Genomic DNA, 13,869 nt, shown 5'->3' with positions numbered 1-13,869 from the left:
AAATGCCTTCTTTTTGTGAAATTTGTGCACAATGATTATTGAATGCCATCAACATAAATGTGCAGTGCTCTGTAGAAAAGCAAAGGAAATCCCTCCCTCTGTACAGCCTTTGTTCAATTGCTTAAGAACTCACATGTGGTAATTTGTCTGAAATACCTAATCCACAACTGTTCATTTCTATCCATTTCTAGACGTAAAAATAGGCTATAACAGGAGTGCATTCTCCTTGTGGTTTACACTCATTAATGCTAACCAAATTAAGCCTATACACTGAACACATCTTCAAGACTTACAAATCCTATGCAATTTACAAGCTCACAAGAGGGATTTACTAAAAAGTACAAATGTCCATGATTTGTCAAAAAATGTCACTGAATGGGGGGACATGCACATTCAGTGTCAGTGTGGCCTGACCTTAACACTGAGCTAAAAACTCTGTGAACATAGAGCATTCATGGAAATGATGATCTTGACCTATTAACAATATTTCAGATTAGTAAAGCAAAGGGCCTTTAAAATCCAGTATTCTTCTCACTGATATGCTTTGCTGCTGCTGACAGCTGCAGACTCAGTGCTTAGTTCTCAGGAACACTGAAGCAGAAGAAAGCTGAGGTTAATTTCTGTTTCTTTGAGTTCTGCACCAGTGGAGACTCACACACATGGTAAGATGCTCCCTTACAACTCCTCATTTTCTCCATCTTCTCTGCCATGGAAAATAAAATATCTAGCACATGAGTCAGAGAAGTTTCAGCCTTCTATTGACGGAAGAACTATTAGGAAGAAAACCCCAGGCATCTTAAGGTCCATCATATCTGCATAGTAAAAAACCCTAGCCCTTCATTACCATGGCACTGGCTTTATCTTGGTAGCCCAGGGTTCCAGAAAGAAATTACCTACATGGTGAGCTCTACAGCTTCAGAAAAGCAGTGTTGATCTACCTGCAGCTGAGGTGTAACCTTGGTTGGTTGGTTTTGTTTGTTTGTTTGAATTTGCTGCAATAGAGAATGCTATGGATATGCTTTAATACTGAGACAGCTTCTCAAAGACTAAGAGAAGGAGCAAAATACACACAAAATCTCCACAGCTGAGTTTCTGCAGGGACATGGTATTGTAGCACTTACTGAACATCAGCACAATATTGGTCCTGTGTACAAGCCTACCTCTACTATTTAAATGAGGAAAGAAAACAGGCCGAAATTCCTCCATACATCTCTATGGACTACAGAAAGACAGCTCCTCACCCCACAGACAACACTCAAAGACACTGATCATCTCTTACTTACATCCATAAACTCCACATTGGCTTTTGGACCAGTGGTCTCATTAAGGATCTTAATAGCCACAGGAATCTTTACAGTTTCTCCCTCAGGGACCCAAATACCCTAGAAAGAGAAAAAAAAAGATGACAGAAGACTACTAAAACAACAATCATAAAAACTGCATTCCGAATTACAGTTCCTTTTGATGCATTCTGTCACATTATGCAGATGAGTTTTGAACCTCGGAAATAAGAACACACAAAACTCCGAAATAATAAATCCCACAAAACAACTTCTTACAGCAAAAATAAACCGTTATGTAAAATGAAAGATCTTGTGAATGTCCTCATCAGGCCCCCCTGATTTTCTTTTCTACATTCCTAGAGAGTAATGTCAGCACATGAAAGATGCACATACTTTTTCCACTGACTTGATTCTGATGAAGTTAAATATTTGAACTTTCTATCTGTATTCTGATGCTCAACTCTTGGAATCCATCAGGAAAGTCTCAAAACTGATTATTACAGGTCATACTATCATGCAGGAACAGGAAGTTCTTGCACTGACCTAACTTATCTGCTCTACTTAAATGGAAGAAACAAAATGTATTACAGTTTAGCTAATGACGGTGTTATTTTACAAGGTGTCATTACTATTACAACACCCATGTGGTACCTGTGAAATGACAAAGTTTATCTGGCTTTCCAACACTGTACTGTAAAGCCACTGTGTAAAAACAGAATGACAAACTGATACCGCATTTTAGTATCAAGACAGCCCAGCTTACATAGTCCTCTTGCATGCAAGAATGATTGTGGCTGACACTCCTTTTCTCACCAAGAGATTGTCTGCACGTCTGGTTAAAACTGAAGCCAACATTTGAGCCTGAAGGTGAGCTCCTACCACACAACTCCACTATCCTGAGTTTCCCAGATACACATGGCTCATGAACCCGTCACAGTACAGGGTACTTTGCAGAATGTGACTGTTACCAAGTTACATGAGGGAACTCACTGCTGTATAATGAACACTCTCACCTTGTAGACAGTTCCAAAGGCTCCAGAGCCAAGAACCTTGACTCGTTTAAGCTCAGTTTCCTTCAGGATACGAAGCTGTGCTTGGTTAGGTGCTGTGCCACTTGGAGTCAAGGGTTCCACAAGCTATGAAGGAAAATTCAACAGTCTTAAATATTTCAAAACGCATCAGAAGTTTATACTGAAAACAACCAATCCAGCTAAGTACTGGACTAAGACAGTGGTGGGGTCTATTGACCACTCATCTGCCAGCTTGAAGAGGGATTTCTCATCTACAAAACCAAGAGATGTGGAAAAGAAAATTCTCACTCAACATGCAATAATTTCCACCAGAAATTGAATGATGGGATTATGAACTGGAAATTGAATTGGTATCACAACAACACACCCAAGGACTCCTGCTAATGGAGGCAGTATAAATATTTTCTGCATGACAGAAATACAGCATTTATTATCAGGGCACCACATTCTATTTTTGCCCATTTTATTGTCTTTTAACTTGGCCATATTTCTTTTTAATAGCCCTGACTTAATGGCTCATCATGTTCCTAGTCTGTTTTGGGGAAGGGAACTTCTGTTACACCACACAGGAGGACAGCTGTAAGGAAAAGAAACATCTTATAGCAGACCATTAATTTATAACAGCCACTAATTTGCTAAAGAAAAAAGGCACAATTAAACAATTTGCTCAAGATGCCCTAAGAAACTTCTCAAATGAGCCACAATGGCACAGTCAGTTGAAAGTGTTCTCACATCTCAATGTTATACTGTCTCTGCCAGAAAAACAGCGCTTCTTCAGAAAGAAATCAAATACACACAGACAGGACAATTCTCTAAATAAGGAGAAATAGCCTCTTCCTTTACAGGAGAAGGAAAATAATTCAGGGCTACTCCTACTTGAATTGGTTTGAAACCCCTGCAGCATTTCAAAGTTGTCTGTTTCTAAGGCTGAATGCACCATCCTCTGCAGTTGGAGAACTGCTCCTACGGCAGAGCATCATGAACTACTGAATTAGCTGACCAGACTAATTAGCTGTGTTTAAAAATACCAGTATCTGGAAATTATCAGGGTAAGAAAACAACAAAACCAAAGAGCAGCAAGTCAGGTTATCACTGAAATAATGTGTGCTGGGCTTTTTTTAAAGTCATTTCTCTTCCCTCCTTATCCTTTAGATGTCCAGTATTTACACCATGAAAGAGAAGGTTTACTGTAAAACAAAGTAGACAGACTGGCAGCACATGTCTGTATTTTCAGTTTGTGAAGGGTGAAAACAACTTTTGTGCCACTGTCCACCAACATAGGTATGGCAGGGAGAAGCATTGTGGTGCTCTAAAAAAGTGCTTGTAGAGTTTTATAAAGAATGATCCATAGTTTGTAGTTTTATGGAGAATGATCCATGAAAAAATAGGCCTGGTATAGCCTCCAGCTAGAAACAGAAACTTTAGCTGAAGTTATAGTTGCTTGTGTGTTTGTCTCTGGATTCTCCTGATGTAATCTTCATTTCCTAAGCCAAAACAACAACTTTCCCACGTGTTCAGTAGAAGGCCTTGGTCCCTCAGGAACTACTGCCAGCTGCAGCTTTTATATGACCAAATGGAGACTAAGAGCTGGACTTCAAAGCAAATACTTCCCAAATGCTTAAAATAATTTACGCTTAAGAAGGGGCTAGTACACTGGCAAGGCACTGTTATGCTTTTTATACAGCTGAACAGTATTTACCAAGCAACACAAATTCTACCTAGGTATAAAGATACTCAGACAAACAGACTGAGGATGCATAAATCATTTGCTTCCAGGCTCTACAGTGGAGATGAGTCTGAGCAAGACCTTTGGAAAAGAAGCTGCTATCTACTGATGAGCCAGGTTCATCTGACCAATCACCAACTGATACAAGTTCAGTTCAGAGTAGGATGGGAATTCAGAAATCTGGTGGAACATGCCTTTGTGATTATGTGGACCTTTTTTGGTTTTCAGACACCATGAATCTGTGTATGTACCGAAAACTACCATCTTCAAATAGCTCCATTCAGCCCATCACTTTAGTCCTGCAGAGGTTAGCAAAAGGTTTTCCTACAGACCTGAAGAACTGAGCATCTTGAATAGAAAAGCAGAACAGCTCTACCTATGCTTTCAAATCCAGCCTCACCTCAGTCTCCAGGAATCTCCGCAGTGCTCTCTTCTTCTTAATGCTTTTGCGCCGAACGTACACAGCAAATGTCAGGCCCAGAATGACGATGATGAAGAGGCCACCAATAACTCCCGCAGCGATCAGAGGGGTTCTAGCAATCAGAATCACAGACTTTTATTTTTAGGTAGAGCAAGAGACCAAAGAACGGTTGGGTACATAAACCACAATACTTGGAAGACCTATTAACTGCCTTATGACCAGGATTTCTAAGTCAGCCCAAACAGGAAGTCAGGGGAAACACATTTACATACGGTATTACTTTTCTAGTCTTAATCAATACACCAGTTCTACTTTCTTCAAACTGCCATGCAATGGGAGGAGTCGTGTGGACAAGGAGAGACAACATGCACTTTGATGGTAAACACAAATCTGCAATGGCAAAGTGAGGATACAGGTATCTGCAGTTTTCCTGCAGGAGCTTTAGCTATGCTTACCCTTTGGCTCCAACTAGGTTAATTCATGGGCTGGTAGATTTAGGGGAAAACAGACTACTGAAAAAATACCCAAACTATCACTGTCATGTTCCTTTCTGAGTATGGAAGAAGGGAGAGGCCACTTCAAATGTGGTGTTTCACAGACATATCTGGAGGCGTCATATTCATACACCGTACTCAAGTAGAGAGTATTTACAGTTAAAGAAGACAACTCATGACTAGAACCACACACCCTCTTGCGACTCATTACTATTACACACAACATTTTGGTCAGGAGTTACACTTACACCCATTGGTTTTGCTGTGGCTCTTCAGCACAGCCAAATCCCACACCAAAACACTGGTGTGTTGGAGCCAAAAACCTCCTGTGAACAATGCCAAGCAAGGCTCAGCTTTTGCAACAAGACCTGTCATCCCCCCACTACTCCTTTCAGCTTTCCAGGCTCTTGAGCAGCATGAGCTACGGCTACGAATTTGTTTTTTCCATAGTGATAGGCTATAGTAGGCTGGCATCACGGTAGACACTATACAAGCACAAACCAAAAAGAACTCCTCGGAGAGTCACTCTGCCTTAGGTGCCCACATCTGGAGATTGCCTACACAGTCAGTGGAGAGAAGCAAGCTCTCTCTGAAGAAGTCAAAGCAGTAGATGCTCTGATGCAGTCTTCTTTCTCCCCGCTTCATCTCTAAAGAGTGGGCAGCAGCCTCCAACCCAGACGCTTACATTAGGCATTTTCACAGCATCCTGACATAAACACACTCACAGCACTTAAAAAGGCTCCAACAGCAGCTGGAGAGTAGCTTAAAAGATGGGTAAAAACAGACAGCAGGACAACTGCAGATTACAAACGGTGCCAAAACCACTGCCTGGTAGCTATAGGAAACAGGTTAACTACTGTCAAGACTGTGGAAATATCACTGCTATGCTTTAACAGCCTTCCTTGGTTATTTCTGAGTGATGATGAAAAATACATTATGGCCTACTAATAAAAATGTACCATACAGCTACTGAAATTTTAAAGGACTCTCCCACAGAAATAGTAATTTGATTTATCTGACCCTTTATTCTTCTTCTTACATTCTACCACAAAGCAGAGCAGTGGAAAGCAGTGCCATCTAATAACCTGGTTTGCTATATTAAGGTGTCTGCTTACCACTGAGTACCGTTTTGAAGCCCATTTCTAAACTGTCCTAACTGTCCCTTGTCACTGCAGTTTGTTTCAGAAAGATCTTTAAAGCAGACAACCTGGAAACATTTCAGTTAGAAACCAGAAGATACGTTTCTGGAGTGCACCTAATGTGCTCCAACCTCTAACTGGCATTAAAGTCCATAGGATCAGACTACAGCTAACCTAAAGAAATACTCCTTGCAGCAAATATAGCCTAGATGTTAGGATCATTATATATTTCATCTTCCAGATCCAATCCTATTGTGTTACTCACTTCACATTAGCAGAGACAAAGCCTCATACTCCCACATCTACTTATTAAAGCACTGTGCTTAAAGCACCACTATTATGTTTGCCCAGGGAAAACACATTAACCTTACACATTGCTGTAAGGCCTATTACAGTTCAAAGACTTTATGATGGAAACTATAAAGCCTGCAAATAAAGAAAGCCGGATGCTGTCCGGCTGTGAAACTGATTATGATATTTGGGAAATACAAGTCCAGTGCCACCTACTCCTCAGGCAGAGACACTCCTCCTTCACCTACTTTGGCCTTAAGATAACATTATCCCTTCTAATTATGTTGGTTACTCAGCTCATTTTGAGTGCAAAGCTCTAATTAAAGGACCTGGCATATCCACCCAAAACAACGCTCTTCATTTGCATGTACTTTCCATGATGCTGATGCAAGAAACTCTTTAATAGGCAATTATCAAAACCATTGGACATCAAAAGATTCTATGGAGCTAATACTGGTTAATGCTCTTGAGCAGAGGATTTTTCTTTTAATGCTGTATGAACAATCATACTAACATCACCAAACAACAGACTGATGAAACAGACAGGAGATCTCTCAGCTTTAAAGTGCATATTAATAACAATCGTAACAGCTGTCAAAATAGAGTTACATTCCAAACAATGTTTACATGATAGACCATAATAAGGAAATGGTTCCAAAGGAGACATAACATCTAGTGAAGAAAATAAAATGAAGTTACACGTTCCTTGAAGCCCTTTTATTGTTATAGAGTGCAAAATGAAGCTTTATGATCTATCGTGATCCTCTCACTGAGTTTAAAAAGGAAATCTTCATCTTTTTAGTAGTCAAATGAAAAAAGGCAAATAATTTTCAGAATCTTCACCAAACAGGCATTTAGTCATTAACGTGAAATACACTGTAACTGCATTAAAACTGACACACTATTAAGCAAGATTAAAACGGGAGTGTAAAAGGAATGATACAGCAGGTGAGAAAAAACACATTTAAATGCTAAACAAATAACTGAAATACAGAAAAAGTTCTGTTTTCAACTCAAACAGTGATCAGTTGCCTTCACTCCTAAGTCCACTATCCTTGCATAAAAATCATCACACATATCACAGACCGAAATGGATGATGCTGTGATTGTGTACCATGCAGCTTCTCCTCACTCTGCTACTCAGCTAAGCCCCAAAGTCAACAACCATGTGTTTTATTTGCTACCCTACCAAATGACAAGGCACTGCCTTCAGTGCTTTTTGGCATGACTGCTGTTTTCAACCACACATGGATTATTTTCCAAGCCCAGTTTTCCAGGTGTTACCACCTTTGGGTTAGTTTTACTTGGATTTGTTAGGCTGAATCTGCCTTTCATTCTAATATTGTCAATTCTGCTGTATCATTTCTCTACCATTTTCCTGTTTGCAGTGTCTTCTATTTAATCCCCTGGTGAACATCATTTACATGCTGTTTACCTTTCTTTTGCCTAATTATTAGGGTTGTTTATCAAGAATCCCTGCAAGGTGGCACTGATCAGAGATGCTCCTGAAGACACAAGACCTTTCTCCCATTTTGTAATTTTAATCCAATCCTTTCTTTCTTTTTGCATATGCACCTATTAAGGGTTCAGCTTCACATACAGCAGGACACACAAATCTCCTTATCTCTAGGGCATTAAGGGCTTAAGCCACTTACACTTTCATTACAGTACTGTCCCAGACCACCTCTGTGAATGCAATTTGCCCACCTCAGACTACTGTCCTCTTAAAACTAACTCCATTTAAGTTAATAGGAGCAATGTTGATGCAGAGACAAAAGTTTCACTACCCCTCCTCTCTTTCCCCCCATGTTGTTAAAAGTAAGAGGCCCTATTTGTCTGTTAAGGCTCAGCAAGGCTAAAGTCAAGCAAAGAAAGGAAGTTCCATATCAGTCAGGCACAAGTAATGACCAGGCAAAAGTCAATCCTAGATCACATTTCTTTCACCTCCACCACAAACCCAATAGGAAACTCCTGATAAAGCCACTACTTCCCTTTAAACACTGAAAATCTACCCCAGAGGATGAAAACAATCCCTGTTTCTGAACTTCCAGGCTCATTAGAATAGACTGAGCAGTCCAAGAAATATGACCCTGAATTATAATTCAGCCCCATAGAATTAATTTGCTGTCCCCCACCGCTTCCCTCAGCTGAGGACAGAATACCCCATTCATGACTGTAGAAGGTGCACATCAGGGGAGGCAGTGGGAGGGGAAAAAAAAAAAATAAATCACAATATGGGAAAAGTCCTGCCTTTTAAACAGGAATCTGTGCATCTGTGGCTAAAAGTTGCAGGGAAGACTCTAGTACTCCCTTATGAGAAATGAATAATGCATATTTCTTTCTAAACTTGTACTGTGTTTTGTGTTTAAAAGCATGCAACACCCATTCCCACATACCACAGCTGAGGCAAAAAGTTCTAAGCTAGTATTCTAAGATGGGCAAGGATGTACAACAGAGGGGCTCGTATCATTCCATCCACTCCAAGGCAATCTGCAATTCCCATCGTGCTTTGAGACGAGGTATTAAAGCCTGATAACTGATGTAGATGAGTACATGGTCTCATACCATTGACTGGCGAGTGCAGCAGAAGGGGAAAGGAAAGAGAATGAGGATCCATGGAGTAAAGCTAAGAAAGAACACCCATTTTTGTACCTTTGGTTTTAACCCACATAATATGATGAGTAAATAAATTGAGCTTTCAAGCTGAGTTGTTGAGGGCATTAAGCTCCTGCCTCGACCTTCCACACCTTTATCTATACATCCAAACAGGATTCGTGACATCATAGAATCATAGAATAGTTAGGGTTGGAAAGGACCTTAAGATCATCAAGTTCCAACCCCCCTGCCATGGGCAGGGACACCTCGCCCTAAACCATATCACTCAAGGCCTCGTCCAACCTGGCCTTGAACACTGCCAGGGATGGAGCATTCACAACCTCCCTGGGCAACCCATCCCAGTGCCTCACCACCCTTACAGGAAAGAATTTCCTCCTTATATCCAATCTAAACTTCCCCTGTTTAAGTTTTAACCCATTACCCCTTGTCCTATCACTACAGTCTGCTTCTTGTAAATCAAAGCATGATTTTTTCCTGATGGACAGTTCATATGTTCTGCATCCCTCACCCTTTCCAGCGGTGGGGAGTTCAGCCCCCTTTGCAGCTGCACTTTTGAGATCTAACACATTCTGCTAATCCTGGAATGGTAATCTTAGTATTTAAAATACACAAGATAAACAGCCAGACTGGGAAGCATATTTGTGTACATTTTAACAGCTTCTCTCTGCTGTGCAGCACTCCCCTGGCAGAGCTCTACAACCACAACTGCCAGAGTGCTCCCCAGGGGTGGGAAGAGCTCATCTAATGTTATTCACATTAAGATGTGCTTTGCTTTCTTTTCTTTTTTTTTTGCAAGAACAAGGCTCCCTTCCTCGTTTATACACCTATTCTGAGGCTGTTTGAACACTGGCAAATGTCAACATCTTATAGGCAGATTAGGAGTTTTTATCATGTGTAAACACAGTTTTAACTCCCAGCTGATCTCACGATTACTACCAATTCTGACTTTAATCTAGATGTGGGCAAACTGCATTCCACTGTTCTGCCAACGAGCTGTCATTAAACTCTAGTGGCAGGTGGTTCTAGCCATAACTTTTCAATATGCTGAATGACCATAATGTTGCAGTCAATGTCTAGGTCCATTCAGCTGTTAAACATCAAACAGGTTTTGACTATCTAGAGTCAACATTGCTTTTTTCTTTACCCACACTTGTTCATACATTGAAGCCTTCCTCAAGTAAGTATTTAAGGACATTTCTAGATCGCTGTAGTCCAGTTATCTGTATGCTCCAAGTTTCTTCAGCAGCTTTGCCACATAAGAACATGTGCAGAACTGAGACATGCAATCTCTAATTGACAGTGCACACCCTTTCCCCCTCTACTGTACCACTAACCAAGACATGCTGTTGAGAGCAACTATTAGGATACATCAAAATATTTAAGACAGTTAAGAACTTGCACAGTGACTGTTTTGAGGCTTGTGCTTTAAGTAAACAGATTAATGTTCCTTGTAAAATATGCCAAGTCAGGCACAATACAATGTAGATTGATTTATTTGTGACAGAAAGGCAGTTAAATGCACTAGACTGGACCTGCAGGTGAACCCAGTTCACCAAGTAAAACAACAATCCTCTTCATAAACTTGCCATATTTCCCATTTTCTTTGGTTAGAGTAGCATTTTGCATCAAATAAAGACAACTAGATCTGTAATGACCATGGGTGCTGATGGACTGCTCTGAAACTAAACCCATCAACATTAGCTCAAAGAGTTTCTCTCTGCATAAAGTATTCCTGTTAGAAGCAATAAAGTCAGCCTGCTTCTCAGCAACCAGCTGCAGTGAACTGTCTCCAGGATTATATCTGTGTACATGAAATTATTAATAAGAAAACCTGCTTTTCTCAAATAGAAACATAAAGCACATTATGTATTATATGCTGAGACACTATGTCTGGTGGCACTGCTTTCTATTCATTAACTGTCAAATCCCAAAGTACAACAGAGCAGCAGAGTCTGGGACAGTGCGTTACATCGCTTGAGGAGCTGGAGAAATACAAGGTAGTGTCCATATTAAATGAGTAGGGAGTCAAAACATTCAGTGGGACCTGGCTTGCATAAAGAATACAAACCCTAGTGCAAAATTGACTACTGAAACTGAGTAGGAATATTCCTTCACTCTGCAGCAGGCGTTCAGGGCAGATTTTTATAACATTTTCTTCACTGCTACATTTTGATTTCTATTATATGTTCTAGCAGACATTGGCAGGCCAATTACCTTCACCCTCCATTCTGCACATCTTCTCAAGCAGAAGGCTGATCTCAAGCCTAAATAGCACAGAAACTATTTCAAACACATCCTCTCCTCCCTCCCCAGCTTTGCTCCACCAGTGACTGTACACCTCAGTGAATACTGCATTAACAGGCATTCACTAACATTTCAGGTGGCAGCTTGAGTCAGTCTAATGCATGACGGTTTTTCTTTACAGTTAACTAACAATTATGTAGATAGGGGTATGTTTGGAAAAACAATCAGATCTCTGAGGACACACATTCATGATGAATTAGACAGTCATGACTTCGTTCTCTAAAATTCTTGGTACCCAAGAATTTCACTTCAGTTTAGTAACTCAAAACACAAAGAATAGAGAACAGGAAGGGATGTTTGGGAGTATTTTAAACAACAGGAGGACACCCATTCGAATAACTGTGCTCTTCCTTCTGCTATCTTTAACACTTTCCAAATTGCACTGGTGGAACGTGCTTGTCATTCATTTGAATTCCAGTTAAGTCTTTGCTGAAATTGAGCAGTTTAACATACAAAATACCCAGGAGCTCCAAAAGTATTTCACATTAGGGACCCTTCATTTGGTGACCAACTCCGAGATTCTGTCCTGGATTTCCTCCTTTTGATGTCATGACTTTATGCTTCTCCTTTGTGAAAACAGATTCTGTACATTAAAAAGAGCCTTAATTTCTGTTGGAACACTTCTAGACCAGCTCTTCATCTAGACTCCCATGTGCCACCTCACCAAGGAGAACAAGCCTTTTCAAATGAGTAAGCAGTCAGGCTAAGGTTCAGCACTAGACATTGGCAGGAAGAAAAACAACTCCACAAACATCATCAAAACAAAGATGGGACATGATAAACTGGTGAGAACAGAACTGTCACACTGTGTTCCTAATCTTCAACTTTCTGGTCATATACAATCATTTGTTTTGTGGTAAATGTAGAGCTTACATGAGTTTCAGCTGTTTTTTCTTTTTTTTAACAAGTGGTGGTATTAAAGCATCTTTTGGACCTATGTTTGAGACTAAAGTTAGAATGCATGGAGGATTTGTGGGAGAATGTGGTTGGAAATATGCCCCCATATATCCTGCATGTATTACAAACATTGATATATACACACATTTGATTAACTTTTTTACCTTCAAAGTCTAAATCCAAATAGTAACACTTTGTTCTGCACTAGTATAAATGTATATATAAATATAGCATTTGAGACGTTTATTGGAATACTAGTAATGGCCATGATGCTGTTAACTTCAACATACATTTTAGCTACTCCTCATTTGAGTTCTAAATATGCAGAATTTATCTTTGTGGAGCACAGTAGGGAATAAATGCAGTCAGTGCTCATAAATATCAAAGAAAAGCAATGGTAGGAAAATAGTGGGGTAGAAGGAATTTCTTTCTGAGTGTGCCTGATACCGCTTTCGGTTTTATCGCTATTCTATTACAAGGATAGAATTCTGTCTAAATGTCTATGCACACATTATACTTATCATTATAAAGTCCCATTTGATTATGGGGAAAAAAATCACATGAAAATGAGGTCTTCCTTCTGACACAAGGCTTTATACAGGATCATCTCCTCTACAATGCCCCCAAATTCTTCTGTGTCCCTAGCTTATCTCCCAGTAGTTCTAATGTTACCAAGTGGAACAGTGTATCTTGCAACTTCTCTTTGTTCTAATCATCATCCCACTACCAGCATTTCCTCAGACGCCATTCAGAAAAGTTCAACTTACAAGTCCTGAACCCACTCACCTTTACTCCTCTCCTCTGTACCCACAGTCACCCAAGGGAATCTATTTCACTTCACTGGCTGAAAGTGAGCTAAGGCAAACCAGTATTTGTGAATATTATCCTCATCTTCCACTCTCAGCTCTGCTGAGGATTTTTTTTTTGTGTCTATGTACACAGCAATCTCCTATCATCTTGATAGTCACAGATGTGACTTGATTAGAAAAACAGCTTGTGTCCATGGTGAGGATACTGCTCAGAGTAACCTAGACTCTTTAACAGCTGTTTCATGATGATTATTTTGCAGTACAGTCTGGCCCACATAAAGGCAAATGATAATTTAGTAAAACAGCTCTTCCTTCAGTATGAAAGAACATCCCAGAATTTATTGCATATACCGCCTTTCTATGCATCTTATACCCTCCTCTCCCAATAGCTGCTCAACTCCCAGAACAGAGCATGCTGAGCATCTGGGGAAATGGTGATCCAACTTTAAAACCTCTTCCGTCTTTCAGCCACAACCCCCTTCTTTCTCTCCACCCCACCAAACCTCCAGACCTAAGCACCAACCTCTCTGGCAGACAGTGGGTCCTGCTGACTTCTTGCACCTTTATGTTTCACCTTCTGAAGCTCACTAAGGCTCAAGAAAAAGAGATGAGAGATAGCTCAGACATGTTTTTTTCCCCGCTTCTATCAGAAGGGATCATGAAAAAGTTGATGAAACCAGCTAGAAAGAATACACACAAACATATTGCTACTGCTATAATTCTGGCTTGCTTTCTTAGTAATTGCCTTTTCCTCACTAGAATTTTCCTGAAAATGGAAAGAGCTCCCTTATTTTAAAATTCCCTTGATAAAAGGTGACTCACAAAGTTTGGAATTTGGAGCCTGAGCCACTGGTCGAT

General features: G+C 40.2%; 1 protein-coding gene across 7 annotated transcripts in view; it reads right to left on the bottom strand.

Annotated features, from left to right (window-relative positions):
* The window catches only part of ERBB4 (erb-b2 receptor tyrosine kinase 4), a 609,586-nt gene that overhangs the window by 116,907 nt on the left and 478,810 nt on the right, over positions 1-13,869 (bottom strand). For all 7 annotated transcript variants that reach the window (XM_061344620.1, XM_061344647.1, XM_061344630.1 and 4 more), the window contains 3 exons: positions 4,441-4,573; positions 2,297-2,419; positions 1,284-1,382 (listed from right to left, as the gene is read on the bottom strand). In XM_061344620.1, the coding sequence (XP_061200604.1) occupies positions 1,284-1,382; positions 2,297-2,419; positions 4,441-4,573 (355 nt within the window). The remainder of the gene's footprint in view (positions 1-1,283; positions 1,383-2,296; positions 2,420-4,440; positions 4,574-13,869) is intronic.

This window comes from Neopsephotus bourkii, unplaced genomic scaffold (genome assembly GCF_033783945.1).
Source record: "Neopsephotus bourkii isolate Nb327-2 ecotype Australia unplaced genomic scaffold, CSIRO-AGI_Nbou_v1 NB_31, whole genome shotgun sequence".
Taxonomy (NCBI): Eukaryota; Metazoa; Chordata; class Aves; order Psittaciformes; family Psittacidae; genus Neopsephotus; species Neopsephotus bourkii.
The sequence above is the reverse complement of the archived record's forward strand: the minus strand, read 5'-3'. Positions and strand labels throughout refer to the sequence as shown.